General features: G+C 45.7%; 1 protein-coding gene and 1 non-coding gene across 9 annotated transcripts in view; both read right to left on the bottom strand.

Moving 5' to 3' along the window:
* The window catches only part of DLG5 (discs large MAGUK scaffold protein 5), a 159,975-nt gene that overhangs the window by 18,294 nt on the left and 122,725 nt on the right, over positions 1 to 18,956 (bottom strand). For 5 of the 8 annotated variants that reach the window (XM_029059540.2, XM_029059541.1, XM_039911554.1 and 2 more), the window contains 10 exons: positions 18,503 to 18,647; positions 17,822 to 17,943; positions 14,897 to 14,986; positions 9,648 to 9,816; positions 6,984 to 7,061; positions 6,079 to 6,241; positions 5,214 to 5,347; positions 3,782 to 3,946; positions 2,622 to 2,805; positions 110 to 258 (listed from right to left, as the gene is read on the bottom strand). In XM_029059540.2, coding sequence (XP_028915373.1) covers positions 110 to 258; positions 2,622 to 2,805; positions 3,782 to 3,946; positions 5,214 to 5,347; positions 6,079 to 6,241; positions 6,984 to 7,061; positions 9,648 to 9,816; positions 14,897 to 14,986; positions 17,822 to 17,943; positions 18,503 to 18,647 — 1,399 coding nt within the window. The remainder of the gene's footprint in view (positions 1 to 109; positions 259 to 2,621; positions 2,806 to 3,781; positions 3,947 to 5,213; positions 5,348 to 6,078; positions 6,242 to 6,983; positions 7,062 to 9,647; positions 9,817 to 14,896; positions 14,987 to 17,821; positions 17,944 to 18,502; positions 18,648 to 18,956) is intronic. The other 3 variants (XM_029059542.1, XM_029059544.2, XM_029059543.2) reach the window with 2 other exon arrangements.
* LOC114810378 lies at positions 17,173 to 17,310 on the bottom strand. Its single transcript, XR_003758078.1, has one exon. It is a non-coding gene; the product is annotated as a small nucleolar RNA SNORA7 (small nucleolar RNA).

Raw genomic sequence — 18,956 nt, 5'->3', positions numbered from 1 at the left:
GCACTCAATAAATACAACTGAATGAATGAGTCTGTGCTCTCTTCTCTGAGCTACCAACAGCAAAAACAGATGATTCATATGAGGTGAACTGTAATTATAATCTGAACACCTGATGTAGAAGCCATCGCCTGGTAAATCCTTAATCTTGTTGAACTCCTCTAGTCGATATTGAGTCTTCACTCGGATGTCGTCTCCGGGCTTCAGCATCTCAAGGTAGGCCTCTTCGGCAGTCTTGTTCCTCATATCGATGGAGCCGTACTGTAAAAACAAAGGGTGGAATTGGAGGCTTCGAGAACTGAGGTTAAAAGACTTGAAAAGATGGAACCAAAAGCTGTAAAGAGCTATCAATCCCATTTTTCCATTTAGCATTCTATCTGGTGCTGAATGCTGTGGCTGTGTAGAAGATGAACACGCAGATTCAAGGCTAATTAATGATCTTCTCTACAATGAGAGAAATGCAAGGTTACTTGGCGGAGGAAGAAAAAACCAAACACAAAATCTTAATAATAATAATAATAATGTTGGCATTTGTTAAGCGCTTACTATGTGCCGAGCACTGTTCTAAGCGCTGGGGTAGACACAAGGGAATCAGGTTGTCCCACGTGGGGCTCACAGTCTTAATCTCCACTTTACAGATGAGGTAACTGAGGCACAGAGAAGTTAAGTGACTTGCCCACAGTCACACAGCTGACAAGTGGCGGAGCCGGGATTCGAACTCATGACCTCTGACTCCAAAGCCCGTGCTCTTTCCACTGAGCCACGCTGCTTCAGAGTAGATTCTGAGTAGATTCCCCCTGCGACGGCTTAATGGGTAGGAAAAAGCTTGGATTACCCGATACAGAGAGCAGCCTGTTCCACATTTCCAAGTAAGACTGTAGGGGTTTGGCCTAAGGAAAGCCTAGCCTGGCACTCGGAGGAACCTGAGTACTACAATCCCTCTCACCACTGATGTGCTACTACTCTACTGTTCTTATTTATTTATTTATTTATTCATTTATTATGTCACTTGTTAAGCACTTACTATGTGTCAAGCCCTGTTCTAAGCGCTGGGGAAAATACAAGTTAATCAGGTTCTATATGGAACTGAGAAGGAGAGTGGCCTAGTGAAGCACGGGCCTTGGCTTCGGAAGGACTGGGTTCTAATCCCAGTTCTGCCAGATGTCTGTTGTGTGACCTTGGGCAAGTCACTTAGCTTTTCTGGGCCTCGATTTCATTAACTGTAAAATGGGGACTCAATACCAGGCCTCCTTTCTCCTCAGTCTGTGAGTCCCATTTTTTTAATGGTACGTAAGCACTTACTATCTGCCAGGGACTGTACTAAGTACTGCATTAGATACAAGCTAATTGGGTTGGACATCATCCCTGTCCCAAATGATGACGATGGCATTTGTTAAGCGCCTACTATGTGCAGAGCATTGTTCTAAGAGCTGGGGAGGATACAAGGTGATCAGGTTGTCCCATATGGGCCTCACAGTCTTAATCCCCATTTTATAGATGAGGTAACTCAGGCCCTGAGAACTGAAGTGACTTGCCCAAGGTCACACAGCAGATTAGTGGCAGAACCAGGATTAGAACCCATGTCCTTCTGACTCCCAGGTCCGTGCTCTATCCATTAAGCCACTCTGTTTCAGTCCTAGTCTCTGAAGCCTTAGACCCCTCTAGGCTGTAAACTCGTTGTGAGCAGGGAATGTGTCTGTTATACTGTACTCTCCCAGGTGCTTAATCCAGTACTCTGCACACAGTAAGCGCACATAAATCCAACTGACTTACTGATGAAGGCCTCTCAAGTTCAGCAGTGGGAAGGAAGACAGGAATAGAAGTTAAGGGAGCATGGGACAAACCCTGAGATGCTCCATCAGGGCCAGGGTTCCTGGAGCGAGCTCAGAAAAGCTGGATTACGGGAATGAAATCTGCTCCATCTCAACGGCACGGCCCAACCACATCTTCCCCAATGTGCCACTGAGGCTAAAATCGAACTTTCTACTGAAATGTTCTAGCGGGAAACGGTGACCGCCAGGTATGGACCCATAACCTTCTCTGGCCCGAGAAGAGAAATCCATACACCCTGCAGTGGGATGGGCAGGGGAGCTGAGAGGGAAAACAATCTACAGATACACGAAGCAGCAGCACGACCTAGTAGATAGAGCCTGGAAGTCAGAGGATATGAGTTCTAATCCCCACTCCGCTACTTTGCTGTGTGGCCTCGGGCAAGCCACTTAACTGCTCTGTGCCTCAATTCCCTCATCTGTAAAATGGGGATTCAAAACCTGTTCTCCCTTTTACTTGGACTATGAGCTCCATATGGGACAAGCACTGTGTCTAACCTGACAATCGCGTATCTGCCCCAGCACTTAGAACAGTGCCTGGCATGGAGTAACCACTTAACAAATACCATTAACAAACAAAAAAGCCACATTTACACAGTACAGGGGGGCTACGATCAAGTTAACATGCTTTCTGCTCTTTTAAAAAATGTAAGCGGGCAACTGGATTGCCACTTGCTTTGGAATAAATTTGTTCTCCTCAAAGTCGACCCGACTGAGGATCTAAGTGACCAACAGATGGGATCTATGGATTTGAAGAGTTTGTTGTCTAGCGGCTCATCAATTTGAGGTCTTCACCTCGAGAATGAGGTCTCCAGGCACGAGTCCATCGGGTCCCTTGGCAGGACTGTCATCTTCGAGGTCAGCCACATACACCCCGTACAGGTTCCCCCCACAGATCTGGATCCCAAGTTCCACCTGGGATTTTTTGATGACGACCATTCGTGGTTCGGCAGTCCTTCTGTTGGCATCCGCGGGAACCCTTTGCCAGTGAGATAGGGAGGGGAGAGAGAAATTACTTTGGGAGAAACGATAATCAGGTCTATCAACTAAAACTGAGGCTTCACAGTCATCTCCAGTCCCTCTCCCACCTCTTGCCAACACATGGAGCCCCATTTTCCCCCCAAATCTTTCAAAGCAGATGTCAGATCAATCAATAGATCACAGTTATTGAGCATATACTGTGTGCAAAGCACTACACTGAGAATTTTGGACATTACAGCACAACAGAGTTGGTAGACACATTCCCTGTCCACAATGAGCTCAGTCTAGAGGGAGAGACAGACGTTAATATAAAGAAATAAACTATGGACTGTACATAAGTGCTGTGGGGCTTTGGAAGAGGTGAATAGATGCAGAAAATCAGGGTGATGCAGAAGGGAGTGGGAAAAGAGGAAATGAGACCTTAGTCAGGGAAGGCCTCTTTTCCTATTACTTTATATGTTGAAGGGTCTTAGCCTTTAAACTCAACTTCAATTCACTGAGGTTTTGGAACCTGCCTCGGCTGTCATTTATTCACTCATTCAATGGTATTTATTGAGCACTTACTGTGTGCAGGCCTCTGTACTAAGCTCTTGGGCAAGTATGGCATATCAAAAACAGTGACATTCCCTGCCCATAACAAGCTTACAGTGTAGAGGTGAGGAGACAGACATCAATACAAATGAATAAAATTAGATTATGTACATGGGCCTGGGAGAGGGGGGAAGGGCAAAGGGAACAAGTCAGGGCGACGCAGAAGGGAGTGAGAGAGATGAGGAAAAGTGGGGCTTAGACTGGGAAGGCCTCTTGGAGAAGAGATATGCCTTCAATAAGGCTTTGTAGAGGGGGGAGAGTAATTGTGACATTAGAGCTGAGTGCCTGGCAGGTGTGCATGGAGAGAGGGCCGCCAAGTGAGTTCTGTTATCCTTGTGTAGTGCGGTTGTTTGGGCAGGACATAGGAGGAAACAGCTGCTGACCTGATGGAATTCCTGGGGCTGGTAGTGGGGGTGGTCTGCTTGGATGGCGGGGTCATTGTCCCCTCGTCCTGCTCGCTCACTGTGTCAATGACGGAGTGGCTGTCCGGGGTGGCGGCCCCACTGCCCTGGGGAGTGGGATGGTTGCTTCCAGGCTCCAGGCGGGAACTGGCGGGGAACAAATGAAGAAGATTGGGGTTTTTTTTTGTTTTTTTAAAAAATGGTATTTGCTAAGTGCTTATTATGTGGTAAGCTCTGGGGTAGATATAAGTTTATCAGGGTTATAAGAGAAGCAGCATGGCATAAGGGATAGAACACAGGCCTGATGGTCAGAAGGTAATGGGTTCTAATCCCTGTTCTGCCGCTTGTCTGTTGGGTGACCTTGGGCAAGTAACTTCACTTCACTGGACCTTAGTTACCTCATCTGGAAAATGGGGATTGTGACGAAGAGCCCCATGTGGGACAGGAACACAGTTACTATTATTAGGTTAGACACAGGGCCTGTCCCACAGTGGGGCTCACAGTCGAAGTTGGAAGGAGGAGGATTCAATTTCCATGTTACAGAGGAGATCCTCATTTTACAGAAGTACTTTACAAGCTTCTCATTATCTTGCCTCTAAACCAGTGCTTAGTACAGTGCTTGGTTCATTCATTCAATCATATTTATTGAGCACTTACTGTGTGCAAAGCAAAGCCCATAGTAAGCACTTCTCAAGTACTATATTTGTTGTTATTATTGTTATTATTATTATTATTCTCCTCCCCTGGGCATATCCCAACTTCAGCAGTAGACTAGGACTTAGGTCTCTATTTTTTAGAAAACATAAACTTTTTGAGTGCAGGATAGAGTCTACCTGCAACCCAGCAAAGATCCCAAAAGAAACTCCTCAAATAACAGAGCACTGAAATTATCTCTGGGAAAAAGCAACGTCCCTCAAATCTCCAACACTTGGTTTACAACTAATAAGAGTAATAATAATTCTAATAATGGTGGTATTTAAGTGCTTATCATGTGCCAGTCACTCTACTAAGCACTGGGGCGGATTCAAGCAAATCGGGCTGGATGTAGTCCCTGTTCCACGTGAGACTAACAGTCTCAATCCCCACGCTGCTCACAGCCTCAACCGCATGCTGCTGCTTCTACAACTCCCCTGGTTGTAAGATCACAGCTTGATGCTGATGATGTTCTCTCATTTTCCCTGCCCAGTGGGAAACACTACCCACAGGCTTCCAAATCCCAAATCACCGCCTTCTGGAAGGCTCCATTTCAGACCCGCAAGGGGAATGAAGAACAACTGGCATGGAGAAAGCAGTGCTCCACAGTGAAAAGAGGACAGAAAATCTTCCTCATCGCATTTCCTCACCACCTCGTATTCCCAGGTCCCTCATCGGATGGTTATCCTAAAACCAGTTTTCAAATGTCTCCTCAACTCACCTGGATCTGGAGTGGTTGCCCAGCTGGTACATGTGCGGGTTATACTGAGCCAGGATAGTGATGGTGTCACACTGCTGCCCGATGATTAAGCGTGCTTGCTGCTCAGTCGCGTTCCTCAGGTTTATGCCGTTAAACTGAGAAATAAAGAAAAAGACTCTTTATCTTTGCAGGATGGGGAGGCTGAGGAGGTCGCGGTGACCTTGGGGAAATTGGAGGAGAAACAGGGGGGCTGATTGTGTTTAAGTGGACAAAGGGCAGTGGCAAGTATAGTCTATGATATACTGTAAAGAGGAAGGCTGGGGATGAGAAAAGGGGGAAATGTGGGTTCTCTAGGTATAAATGTAAAGGATTGCTAAATCTGGCAATTTACCCACCACAAATCTGAAAGTCACTGATTCATTCCATCGCATCTATTGAGCACTTACTGTGTGTAGAGCACTGTATTAAGTGCTTCGGAGAGTGCAATATAACAGTAAACAGACACACTCCTTGCCCACAGCGACAAGGTTAGCATTAGCACTCCTGGCTGACAGAAGGTTCCTATACTAACCAAAGTTTCCTAAAATCAGCAGCTCTCTTCCAAGTGTAAAATGTTACTCCACAACCTTTTAACTACTGAAAAGGTTAATGCAGCAGTGAAAGTAGGGACCGAGAACTACGTGGACGTAACAAAAGACTGGTCTCCATGATCACTTCCCGTCTGTCAAAAGGGTAGCTGCCAGGAATGCAGCCGTCTCATTAATTCTACCTGAAATTTTAACAGTGCTATAACAAAAGACTTCTGGGAAGATCGATTATTTCCTTTACGAACAATCAGAAGAGCAATTCAGCCTACTTGGCGGGACCTTTTCTACAGGACGTTTACCTCGAGCAACTGATCACCATACTCGAGGCCTGCTTGATGAGCAATGCTTCCGCCGGTTACTTTGGAAACAAAGATTCCTCCATTTTCCCCACTCACGATGGAAATCCCCAGTGGCTCAGAGCCCTTCTGCACTTTCACATGACGTGGCTCTTCCATGTAGGGCCTTACAAAGGAAGAAATGGTTGAAAAAAGAGTCACTTCACATGGCAGGTTTTGTGGAGGAACAAAGATACAGCTACAACATGCATTAATGTACGCCAGATGAATATCCCAAGACCCCAGTGATAACATAAAATCCTCTTCAAAGACACTTATCATATGAAAATTGAACAGAACGAAAACACACTAAAACATTCTTTTTATAACAGACAATACACATTCCCAGACATCATGCAATATAAAAATGGTACTCCCGCCCCGATGAAAAATACAAAAATAATCATAACGACATGGAGTAGGCAAATAAAATATAGAAATAAAGGCATTGCCAAGGGGAATTATAAACACTGATAGGGATAAGAAGGAAATGCTGAATCCATATTATATATGCAAGCAGTTGCTGTACATAATATGAACTTTACCGCCCTAAATTTGAAAGAATCCCTGACTCATATCATTTCTAAAGGATGGGTGTTCCAATACCCAGTGAAAATATGTTATTTTCGGGACAAGGTCAACCAAAAGACATCAGTTCGGGTATCAGTTTTTATAGTTAGCATCTACGCAGGGCAATGCAAATCAGTGATGAGAGCTAAAGCGACTGCAGACCCAAGCCATTTACGAGAAGCGGTTTTGCAGGTTGGTAGAACAACATGCAAATTCTCCTTGGGGAAATTATCCCAACATATAAAACCGCACAAGATAAGCAATACTGCTCGAGAAGGACAACCTTATATCAGGCCAACCTCAAACTCCTTAGTGAGGAGAACCTAGGCCTAGGAGCCCCAGGAATTCTCAGAAAAGACCTATTATGGAACAGATATCTGGAAGATGGAAAAGATTCAGGAGAGAAGAACACAGAGTAGGAAGTCAAAATGTAACAAACACCAACAAAGTGCAACACGAGGAGACCATAAACTCCTTGAGGGAGGGGTTCGCCTCTGCTAATTCTACTGTACTGTCCCAGTACTAAGAACATTGCTCAGAAAACAACAGACACAAAGTATTACTAATTGAGGAGACAACTGAGAAATATTCTTAAGGGAAGATAGCACAGTTAAGATATTCTGGATATTTGTCACTAGTCTACTATTAACTCGTCCAGAATCTCCCTGGCAGTTTGGCAAAAAATCTGCTCTGAAGCTTCAAGAAAATAAAGGGACCATCTTCCTCTAGTCTCTAGACTGTAAACTCATTCTTTAGAGTGTAAGCTCATTAGGGGCAGGGAAATGTCTGCTAACTCCATTGAACTGTACTCTCCCAAGTGCTTAGTACAGGGCTCTGCACATAGTAAGTGCTCAGTAACTTAACCATTGACTGACTGATTGATTCCTGTAAATTGGCCTGTGAAGAGTTTTCTTTTGAAATATCGGGACCACCTCTATTCTCTTCCATTCCAATCCACAGACTTGACCCATCATAGCTTTATGCAAACATACAATTCACATTAAAAATACATACAAAGATTGTAAAACTTCACTAATTCAGATTAAATGGGAAATGCCAGTTGAAGTAGGAAAGCATCTGAATTGTGGGGTAAATTTTAAATTGGCTCTTTGCTATCCTCCTGTTGGATGCAAATCAACCAGCATGGCTTAGTGGAAAGAGCACGGGCGTAGCAGTCAGAGAACTTGGGTGCTAATCCCGACTCTGCTACGTGTCTGTTGTGTGACCTTGAGCGAGTCACTTAATTTCTCTGTGCTTGTTACCTCATCTGTAAACCGGGGATTAAGATTGGGAGGCCCAGGTGGGACATGGACTGTGTCCAAACTGATTACCTTGTATCTACCCCAACATTTAGTAGAGTGCCTGGCACATACCACTAAAAAATACCATTTAAAACAAAGAACAAAAACTCCAAAACCTGTATATCTCCATATAAGTGCTAAATTCAGGTTTCGCTTCCAAGTGACTGCGTCAGTCGGGTTCTTTAAATTCAGGAAACGCCTCCCTCCCCTTACAACTTCTGGATCGTTCCTGCTGCTTATAGTTTTATGGAAGCTGCATATACCCTATTACAGGCCTGAAGCTTCCTGCCTTCCCATCAAGTTTAATTTTCCTTCTGCAGCAATAGAGGAGGCAAGAGGAAGAAGCAGGGAGGGCCAATCATCACAAACTCCAAATTAGTGGGGTTCTATTGTAGACCTAAAAATTGGGTTTGGATCCATCAAGCATGGGTCCAAATTGAACCTGGGTGAAAATTTGTGACAGAAGGGATTACAGTCTAATAAATCACTAAAATAGCCAAATTCCCTATTCAGGGAAAAGTTTTCTGGGTGGACAACAGAGAGGATAGGGCACATAGCCCTATTATATAAAAGATCACTCGCTATGATAATTTTTGCTAAAGTCGACCTGAATTTTGAGCGTAAATACCACTGAATTTAAAATCAATTTACCAGCTACTTTTTGACTGTTAGGGGAGTGGAACAGTGGTACAGTTTAATACAGAAGCAGAGAATGTCTCCTTGAAAAGATTACTGACTTTACATTGACCCTACTCCTAAAAGAACTGGTTTAGACTGAATCATTCCTGTTCGATGAGACAATGGACAAGACCAAATGATCTTGAAGCATCGTCCGCTCTATTTCTAAGTTTCAAAATAACTGTGCTAAATAAAGGCAAAGCTCGATTTGGCAGTGCCACAGATCTAATCTACTGGGCGGACACGCCCATGGGGGAGATCAAAATTAGGTACTTTGACACTCTTCTAACACTACTCGGACGACTCAAAGACCAAAAGCGTCTCACTTTCCTCATCTGTAAAATGGGGGTTCGATGCCTGTTCACCCTCCTACTTAGACTGTGCGCCCGTGTAGGGTGTAGGGACTACATCCACTTGGCATTTAGTGGATCTACCCCAATACTTAGGATAGTGCTGGATGCACAGTATGTACTTAACAAATATCATTATTAGAGGATAGAGCAGGGTCCTGGGAATCAGCACATCTGTATATAACTGGATATATCTGTAATCTGTAATTTATCATCTATTGATTCATATATATTAATGTCTGTCTCCCCCTCTAGACCGTGAGCTCTTTTTGGGAAGGAATGTGTCTGTTTGTTGTTATACTATCTCTCCCAAGCTCTTAGTGCGGCGCTTTGCATACAGTAAGCGCTCAGTAAATACGATTGAATGAATAAATCAGAAAGACTGGGGTTATTAACCCAGCTCTGCCATCTATGTGACCATTTCTCGGTGCCTCAGTTATCTCATCTGTAAAATAGGGTTTAAGACTTTGAGCCCCATTCACAGTCCCTTTGGTGGGACAGGGACCGTACCCAACCCAATCACCTTGTATCTACCCTGGCACTTGGTATGGTGCCTGGCACATAGTAAGCACTTAAATACCATAATTATTATTATTATTTTCTAATGAAAACCCAAAGTTGGTGGGGCACTTACCTATCTTTCCTCCGCTCTCCGATGGACACCGGACTGATGGAGATTCGTGGTAACGTGGAAAGAGAGTTCTGAGACTGGCTGCTGGCAAAGGACGAGGTTTCTAGGTTCAGAGGTGACTGCGGAGGAGTGATGAGATTGGGGCTGCTACACTCGGAATGTGACAGTGAACCTGCAGAGATTCAGAAGGGAGGTGTCCCCGTCAGCTTCACGAGGGCCCGGCTGTCCGGGGCCGAAGCCGAGAGCACCCTGTCCGATCCGCCCTCCACTGTCGGTGGAGTAAAGCGGGGATGTGAAGCGGGCCTGGATCTGCTACATCGCCATGCAATGAGACTTCACTCTGCTGCAGATAGATATCTTTCTACATATATATACATATACAGATAGATTTCTTTCTACAGGTAGCTCTGGACATGTCACTCCCCTCCTCAAAAACCTCCAGTGGTTGCCAATCAACCTTCGCATGAGGCAAAAGCTCCTCCCTATTGGCTTCAAAGCTCTCCATCACCTTGCCCCCTCCTACCTCACCTCCCTTCTCTCCGTCTACGGCCCAACCCGCACATTCCGCTCTGCCGCTAACCTCCTCACTGTGCCTCGTTCTCAACTGTTCCACGTCCTACCTCTGGCCTGGAATGCCCTCCCTCCTCACATCTGCCAAACTAGCTCTCTTCCCCTCTTCAAAGTCCTACTGAGAGCTCACCTCCTCCAGGAGGCCTTCCCAGACTGGGCCCTCCCTTTCCCTCTGCCCCTCCTCCCCTCCTCATCGCCCCTATTCCCTTCCTCTGCTCTACCCCCTTCCCTTCCCCAAAGCACTTGTGTATATTTGTACATATTTATTACTCTGTTTGATTAATGATGTGCATATATGATCAATCATTGATATTTTGTTTTGTTGTCTGTCTTCCCCGCTTCTAGACTGTGAGCCCTTTGTTGGGTAGGAATTGTCTCTATCTGTTGCCGAATTGTACTTTCTAAGGGCTTAGTCCAGTGCTCTGCACACAGTAAGTGCTCAATAAATACAACTGAATGAATGAATGAGACCTAGATGTTAGGAAATGCTTGGGCTCCTCTGAGAAGTTCTTCCAAACCAACAGAGTCGTTGCATCGTCAAAAGCGCCAGCAAAATCACTGCAGAATTGTGATGTGCAAATGATGGCACTCCAGAGGCCCACCCGCTAAAAAAATCATGCAAATGATTTCAAACTGCTTTCTTTACTAAATCAGCTGGGCATTTCAGGTTGATGAGCAGTCTAAAGAAAACCCAGCTATTGCATTCGCCTGCGGCAGCGAAGTCAAATAAATAATCCAAAACTTAAGTCGGACACACAGAGATACACGTTGTCACAGAATACTGTTACCTAGGCAGCACTGAGACCAATGAGGCAATGACAGGCAAGGAAGCCATAAACAAATCGAGAAGAGAAGCAGCGGAGCCTAGCGGAAAGAGTACGGGCCTGGGAGTTAGAGGACCTGGCTTCTAATCCCGCTCCACCACCGGCCTGCTGCGTGACCTTGGGTAAAGCCATTTAACTTCTCAGCTTCCTCGACTGTAAAATGGGGATTCAATACCAGCTGTCCCTTCTATTTAGACTGTGAACGTCACGTGGGACAGGGACTGTGCCTGACCTGATTATCTTGTATCTACCTCAGCACTTAGAACAGTGCTTGACACATAGTGAGTGCTTAAAAACTATTTAAAAAGGCCAAAACATCCTTAGACAGACTGACAGTGTCCAGAGGGCCGCTTGGTACCAGGCTCCAGAGAGAAACTCAAAGTTTACAGAGCTATAGAATAGGGCTGTCCAGGCTTCTCTAAAGGTTCAGAATTGGACAACAAGCAGATGCCTCAACCAGATCCCTGGTCAGTTTCATTAGCGTCATTAATGAGAAGCAGCATAGCCTAGTGGATAGAGTTCGGGCCTGGGAGTCAGAAGGATCTGAATTCTAATCCTGGCTCTGCCACTTGGCAGTGTGACCTTGGGCAAGTCACTTCACTTCTCTGGGCCTCAATTATCTCATCTGTAAAATGGGGATTAAGACTGTGAGCCCCATGTGGAACATGGACGGTGTCCAACCCAATTTGCTTGTATCCACCCCAGTGCTTAGTAGAGTGTCTGACACATAGTAAGCACTCCCACGATTATTATTATTTTTAACGAGCCATACTCAATCTCAAATGGCAAAACAAGAGCATGATTGATGAAGTTCAGGAATGCAGTAAGTCTCCTAACATCTAAAATATGCTCCCCGTAACAAAGCTATGCTTGGGTGGGACATGTGAGGAGGATGGTGGACAGCAGGAGACATGAACAGCTGCTGCATAGAGCACTAATGCTGGGAAAGCAAAACCCAGGAGGGCAGAGGAAACATTTTAAGGACATGGCAAAACAAAGTGTCAGCCAATGCTGTGTCAGAGCTGAAAAAAGGATAAACCCCATGCTATACTTCTAACAAGGAAGGAGTGCCTCTTATTGAGTGAAAGCTTCACAGAGATCAAGACACAGAAGCAAAATAGAAAACAGCACCAGGCACTGTAAACATGACGACACAATTAGGGACGGCCTTTATGTGCACAATGTGGCCGGGACTGTAGATCCCGCATTGCGGGCAGGGATTATGTCTTATTGTTGCATTGTACTCTCCCAAGTGCTTACTGCAGTGCTCTGCATGCAGTAAGCACTCAATAAATACAACTGAATGAATGGTCTTGGAGAAGCAACACGGCGTAATGGAGAGAACATGGGCCTGGGAGTCGGAAGGTTCTAAACCCGGCTCTGCCACTTGTCTGCGGTGTAACCTTGGGCAAAGTTGCTTCACTTCTCTGGGCCTCAAGCTGCCTCATCTGTAAAATGGGAATTAAGACTGCGAACCCTATGTGGGACAGGGACTGTGTTCAATCTTGAAGCAGCATGGCTCAGTGGAAAGAGCACAGGCTGGGGAGTCAGAGGTCATGGATTCAAATACCGGTTCAGCTGCTTGCCAGTTGTGTGACTTTGGGCAGGTCACTTAACTTCTCTGTGCCTCAGTTACCTCATCTGTAAAATGGGGATGAAGACTGTGAGCCCCACGTGGGACAACCTGATCACCTTGTATCCTTTCCAGCGCTTTGCACATAGTAAGCGCTTAAATGCCATAATTATTATCTTGTATCTATCCCAGCGCTTACCACCCTGCCTGGCACATAGTAAGCACTTAATAAATACTGTACCACTCATGCACTAACAGTCAGTGGTATCTTCTTCAAATACGAAGGCAACTGAATATATATTTTATTTCTAGAATGATTTCACATTTAAGACCTGCTCCATGAGTCCTGTTGGTGACAGACCTCAAAAGGTTCAGACATAGGTTATTCTGGAATCCTACTCCCTGAGAAACAGAATCAGAGTCAATCTGACCCAAATCTCTTTCGTCTCTCTCACCAGGCTTCTAACTTCATCCTTGCTCTCCAAAACGCCCTTATATGCACTTAAAGACACTTACGTTTTGGGAGTTTGCATTTGGCCTTTTGAAGAGCGACAACGAACTGTACAGTCAGTTCTCCAAGAAGGCGGGGGTTACTTTCTTCAAGGATCCCACATTACATCAACTTCTCGTTTGCAGTAATCAAGTCGAGTTGGATTGAGCAGACTGGCTGGGCATGGCAATTTCTTGCAGTGAGGAGTGATTGCTCTTACTGGCTGCTGGCGCTTGTGGCAGGAGCAGCGAGTGAATAGAAACTTCCACATGTGCACAGCAGGACTAGTTCAGCAATTTCTATGTGTGAGGGTCCACCGGAGGGTGAGGTGCCTCAAAATTGGGGAAAGTGGAAGCAGCATGGCCTACTGAATAGAGCACAGGCCTGGGAGTCAGAAGGAGCTGGGTTCTAATCCTGGCTCTGCCACTTGTCTATTGTGTGACCTTGGGCAATTCACTCACTTCTCAGTGCCTCAGCTACCTCATCTGTAAAATGGGGATTAAGACGGTGAGCTCCACATGGGACAATCTGATTACTCTGATGCATTTCAGTGCTTAGAACAGTGCTTGGCACATGTTAAGTGCTTAATAAATGCCATTGCTTAATAAATGCCATTATCATTATTATATTATCCATCATTTCCTCTGCATCCACTATGCACTTGGCAGTGAATCCTTTAAGCATTTTAATACTCTCCCCAGTGCCACAACACTTCTGTAGATATACTTAAACTCTACCTACTTCCCTTAACTATAAATTATTTTAAGTTCTGTCTCTTCCTGTAGACTGTGAGCTCTTCGGGTTAGAGATCACATCTATCAACTCTATTGTACTGTTCTCTCCCAAATGCTTAGTACAGTGTTCTGTTCACAATAAGCACTCAATATATATCACCTATTGACTGATTCTGCGCCTATTACAACCTCTTTGGGATTGAGAGGCATTGGGCAAAGTGGCTTTAGGTTACTTCTCTTCTCTCATTCATTCATTCGTTCCTTCGTCCGATCCCTTTTATGGAGTGTTGTGTGCAGAGCACTGTACTAAGTACTTGGGAGAGTAAAATACAACAATAAACGGACATAGTCCCTGCCCACAACGAGCTTACAGTCTAGAGGGGGAGACAGACAGCAATATAAATTACAAAAATGGACACAAGTGCTGTAGGATTGGGAGAGGGGAAATACAAAGGGAGAAAGTGAGGGTGGTGCAAAAGGGAGTGGAAAAAGAGAAAGTTGGGGGAGGCTTAGTCAGGGAAGGCTTCTTGGAGGAGACGTGACTTCAGTAGGGATTTGAAGAGGGGGAGAGTATTTGGGGGGGGGTGTTCCAGATGAGAGGCAGGACATGGGTGAGGGGTCGATGGTGAGATAGACAAGACCGAGGTATAGTGGGAAGGTCAGCATCAGATGAGCTAAGTGTGTGGGCTGGGTTGTAGTTGGAGAGTAGCGAGCTGAGGTAGGATGATGATGGTATTTGTTAAGTGTTTACTATGTGCCAAGTACTGTTCTAAGCGCTGGCAGAGGCGGCAAGGTGACAGTGCTTTGAAGCCAATGGTGAGGAGTTTTTGTTTGATGTGGAGGAGGATGGGTAACCACTGGAGTTTTCTGAGGAAAGGGGAAACATGTCCTGAAAGTTTCTGTAGTAAAATGATCCTGGCAGCAGAGTGAAGTATGGACTGGAGTGGGGACAAACAGGAGGCTCTCATCACCTGGAACTTCACATAGACGGTGAATAAGAGACCAGCACCGGTATCCAGAAGCCGAGAGGAGGGAAAGACAACTGGGGGCAGAGTCCTTACCTCGGTCAGAGCCCATGACGGACCGCGGGTATCTTGGCGTTAAGGGGATTTTGATGCGTTCCGCTCTAAACTGCAAATTCGTTGAAGAGCCTGTATTGTAAGAACGGCAACTTTAGAGGTCACAAGGAAACAAACGACCCCCCATATCAGTTAAAAACAAGCATCCATCATGCCAGCTCTGTAACTTGGCATGGCACTAGATGGCTGTAGAACTGCAAACTGGGTCACACTCAGATGATGCACTATCACTCTGGGAAGTCTCTGAAGAGATGAGGGGGACATTAGGAAACTGCTTATTTCCCCTTCTGCTAGTTGAAAACATTCCAGGATCCAATATTTTAGGGACCAGCGTGCTTAAGTGTATTTTCAAGTCTGAACTTGTTTCTCAGCTACATAATATGGCTTCCATAATCACTTTTTTCTGCCTGAGGCCCCAACATTTATATTCAGCTTAAGATGAGGTGGTGTTTTATAACACTTTCTACACTTAATGCTCAGAAATGACTGACAGTTCAGGGGACAGATAGCAAACTCCTGAGAGAGCTGTCTATCTGCAGCTAAATCACGGTGAGCTGTGTGTAAATTTTGCAGCTGAGATAAGAATGAAATAGCTTTGAATTGTGAATATGGTTGGAATGGCTTTGGAAACACTAAGAAGCAGCATGGCCTAGTGGATTCGGCATGGACCTGGGACCCAGAAGGACCTGGGTTCTAGTCCCAGCTCTGCCACTTGCCTGCTGTGTGACCTTGGCCAATTATTTCACTCCTCTGAGCCTCAGTTTCCTCATCTCTAAAATGGGGATTAAGACTGCGAGCCCCATGGGGGATTGGGACTGTGTCCAACCCGATTAGCTTAGATCTACCCCAGCACTACGAACAGCGCCGGCACACAGTAAGCACTTAATAAATACCATAAGAAAACCAGCATGGCCTCCTGGAATGAGCACGGGCTTGGGAGTCAGAAGGCCTGGGTTCTAATCCTGGCTCTGCCAATGCTTGCTGTGTGACCTTGCACAAGTCTCAACTTCTCTGTGCCTCAGGGTCCTTAGAGAAGCTGCATGGCTCGGTGGAAAGAGCGCAGGCTTGGGAGTCAGAGGTCATGGGTTCTGATCCCGGCTCTGCCGCTAGTCAGCTGTGTGACCTTGGGCAAGTCACTTCTCTGTGCCTCAGTTACCTCATCTGTCAAATGGGGATTAAAAAAACTGTGAGCCCCATGTGGGACAACCTGATCACCTGGTATCCCCCAGCGCTTAGAACAGTACTTTGCACATAGTAAGCGCTTAACAAATACCACAATTATTATTAACTGTAAAATGGGGATTCAAAACCTGTTCCTCTTCCTACTTAAGACCGTGAACCCCATGCTGGACAGGGATTGTATCTGACCTAATTAACTTGTACTTTCCCCTGCATGTAGAACAGTGCTTAACACATAATAAGCATTTCACAAGTACCATAAAACAAAACAATCAAACAAACAAAAAGATCTGGGCAGCAGGGTTGGCCTCCACTTATTCTATTGTACTCCCCCAAGGGCTTAGCTCAGTGCTCTGCACATGGTAAACAAACACTCAAATAAATTTATATTAAACTCTGTCTCTTCCTCTAGCCTGTAAGTCTTGGGGGGCAGGGAATGTGCCTAATTCTGTTGTATTGTGCTCTCCCAAGCATCTAATACAGTGCTCCGCATGCAGTAAGCACTCAATATGATTTACTGATTAATAAATACCACTGACTGATTGATCACTAGTTTGTGCAGGGCAGAAAGAATGCTGACTTCATTCATGTTACCGTCACCTTCTGGGGAGGGTGGGCTGGCAGGAAAATAAGGATGAGCACCAGTTGCCATGAGGAGCCGGAAATTGTGCTGCTCTAGCCACAGTCTTTATGCTGCCTTAGTGTTTCCCTTCATCTCTCCAGTCCCCTTTCTGCCCTTTAAGTCTAGACTGTCAGCTCCCTGAGGGCCAGGGACCAGGTCTCATCCCCACCTGTGCATTTTTTCCCAATGTACTCTCACACAGTGAGCGCTTAATAAATATGATTTCTACTAGTCTTGCCTTATGCTGTCGAGTCGGCTTCGACCTATAGCGACGCCATGGACACATCTCTCCCAGAACGCCCCACCTCCATCTGCAATTGATCTGGTAGTGTATCCATAGGGTTTTCTTGGTAAAAATCCAGAAGTGGTTTACCATTGCCTCCTTCCGCGCAGTAAACTTGAGTCTTTGCCCTTGATACTCTCCCATGCCGCTGCTGCCCAGCACAGGTGAGTTTTGACTTGTAGCAGATTGCCTTCCACTCACTAGCCGCTGCCCAAGCTAGGAATGGAATGGATAGGCCTCTGCCTGACTCTCCCTCCCATAGTTGAGACTGGAAGACTACTGGAAACTCTGCAGGTATGACCTTGAGAGGGTTTACTACTAGTATGACCTCATAAACCAATTGTCTGGGAATGTAAATGATACAAAGAAAAAAAAGAATCTCTCTGCAGGCTTGCATACATACAAATATCTACATTTGGGGCACATACGCTCTTAACAAATACCATTTTTTACATTCATATATATATATATATATATATACAAACATGTATATATATACCATGTATATAAAATGGTATTTGTTATGTGCTTATTTTGTGCCAGGTACCGTACTAAGCATTGGGATAGATACAAGCTAATTAGGTTGGACATGGTTCATGTCCCACATGGGGGCTCACAGTCTTAATCCCCTTTTGACAGGTGAGGTAACTGAAGCCCAGAGGAAGTGAAGTGACTTGCCCAAGGTCACACACAGCAGACAAGCAGCAGAGCCGGAATTAGAACCCAGGTCCTCAGACTCCCAGGCCCGTGCTCTTTCCACCGGACTACACTGCTTCAAACTCTATAGAGGAGAAAGGTACATCTCTCCCTGAGGCATGCGTACCGAGTCTTGCGCTGGACGGTAGGGAGTTTGATCCGTGAGACGCTCTTGTCCGGGTGGTTTCCGGGTAGTCGCTGGAGTGTTTGTGACTCAGATCCAGACTCAGGCGTCCTTGGTGCTGAGGACTACATAAAAACCAAAAGTAGGCTACAGCGCTTAGGGAGAGGTGCGGTCTGGGTCAAGAGTCCCAGTGGAATCCTTGCAATGGAGAGGTTTAGCTGACTTCCCGGCTCAATGCCGGGACCCATTTAAGCACACACCTACCTTTTTTTTTTTTTTTAAAAAAAAAAAAAGCTACATGCTGAGAATTGGATTTTTCTTTCCTTGGAAATTGCCAGGAAGGTTTCTGGGGCAAATTTATCCCTAACACCCAGGTTCTTCTTTCACTTAGCTCCTCAGAGAGTACAAATGGTTCCCTGAGGGATCACTGCTGCATAGGGCCCAAGTCGACCGCTACAGAAGACTGAACTACCGAGTAGCACGCGGTATGAAAACTGCTCTGGCCTGAGGCTTCCATCCCTACTGCCGAAAGCAGGTTTAGCCACTGTGAGTTCTCTTCAGATACGATCCCCAGTTCACCTCAACTACCAATTACTGCGGAGCAGTTTTGGGGCTTAAGCGGCATCACCGTTTCAGCCAATCGAAAGGGATGCGGGAAGGGGAAAGGGTCCTGTTGCCGGGTACCTGGGGTGCAAATGCTGATGGCAGATCTGGCTGGCGACAGATGGGCAGTTGTTTGTGTGAACCCGGTGACTCCAAGCTGTATAAATTGGGTTTCTCATGACAGCCGTAACAGCGGGACACGGCGCTAAACTTCGGGGGACGGTACCTAGTTAATGAATACCAAACAATATGCGTTAGTCAAGAAGGCCCCTTTCCCCTGGATTAGTATTCCTTAAATGGAGATATCCTTGGGGAGGGACCAGAGAGACCTGAATGGCAGAGCTCTACACAGCTGTTTGTTGAGATCTGAAAAGACTAGGAATAATAAGAGGAATCATTACGGTCCTTGATAAGCACTTGTGCCAAACACCGTTGTTACTCCTGGGGTAGATACAAGTTAATTCGGTTGGATACATTCCCTGTCCCACATGGGGCTCACACTCATAATCCCCATTTTACAGATGAGGGAAGTGAG

Source organism: Ornithorhynchus anatinus, chromosome 3, assembly GCF_004115215.2.
Source record: "Ornithorhynchus anatinus isolate Pmale09 chromosome 3, mOrnAna1.pri.v4, whole genome shotgun sequence".
Taxonomy (NCBI): Eukaryota; Metazoa; Chordata; class Mammalia; order Monotremata; family Ornithorhynchidae; genus Ornithorhynchus; species Ornithorhynchus anatinus.
The sequence above is the reverse complement of the archived record's forward strand: the minus strand, read 5'-3'. Positions and strand labels throughout refer to the sequence as shown.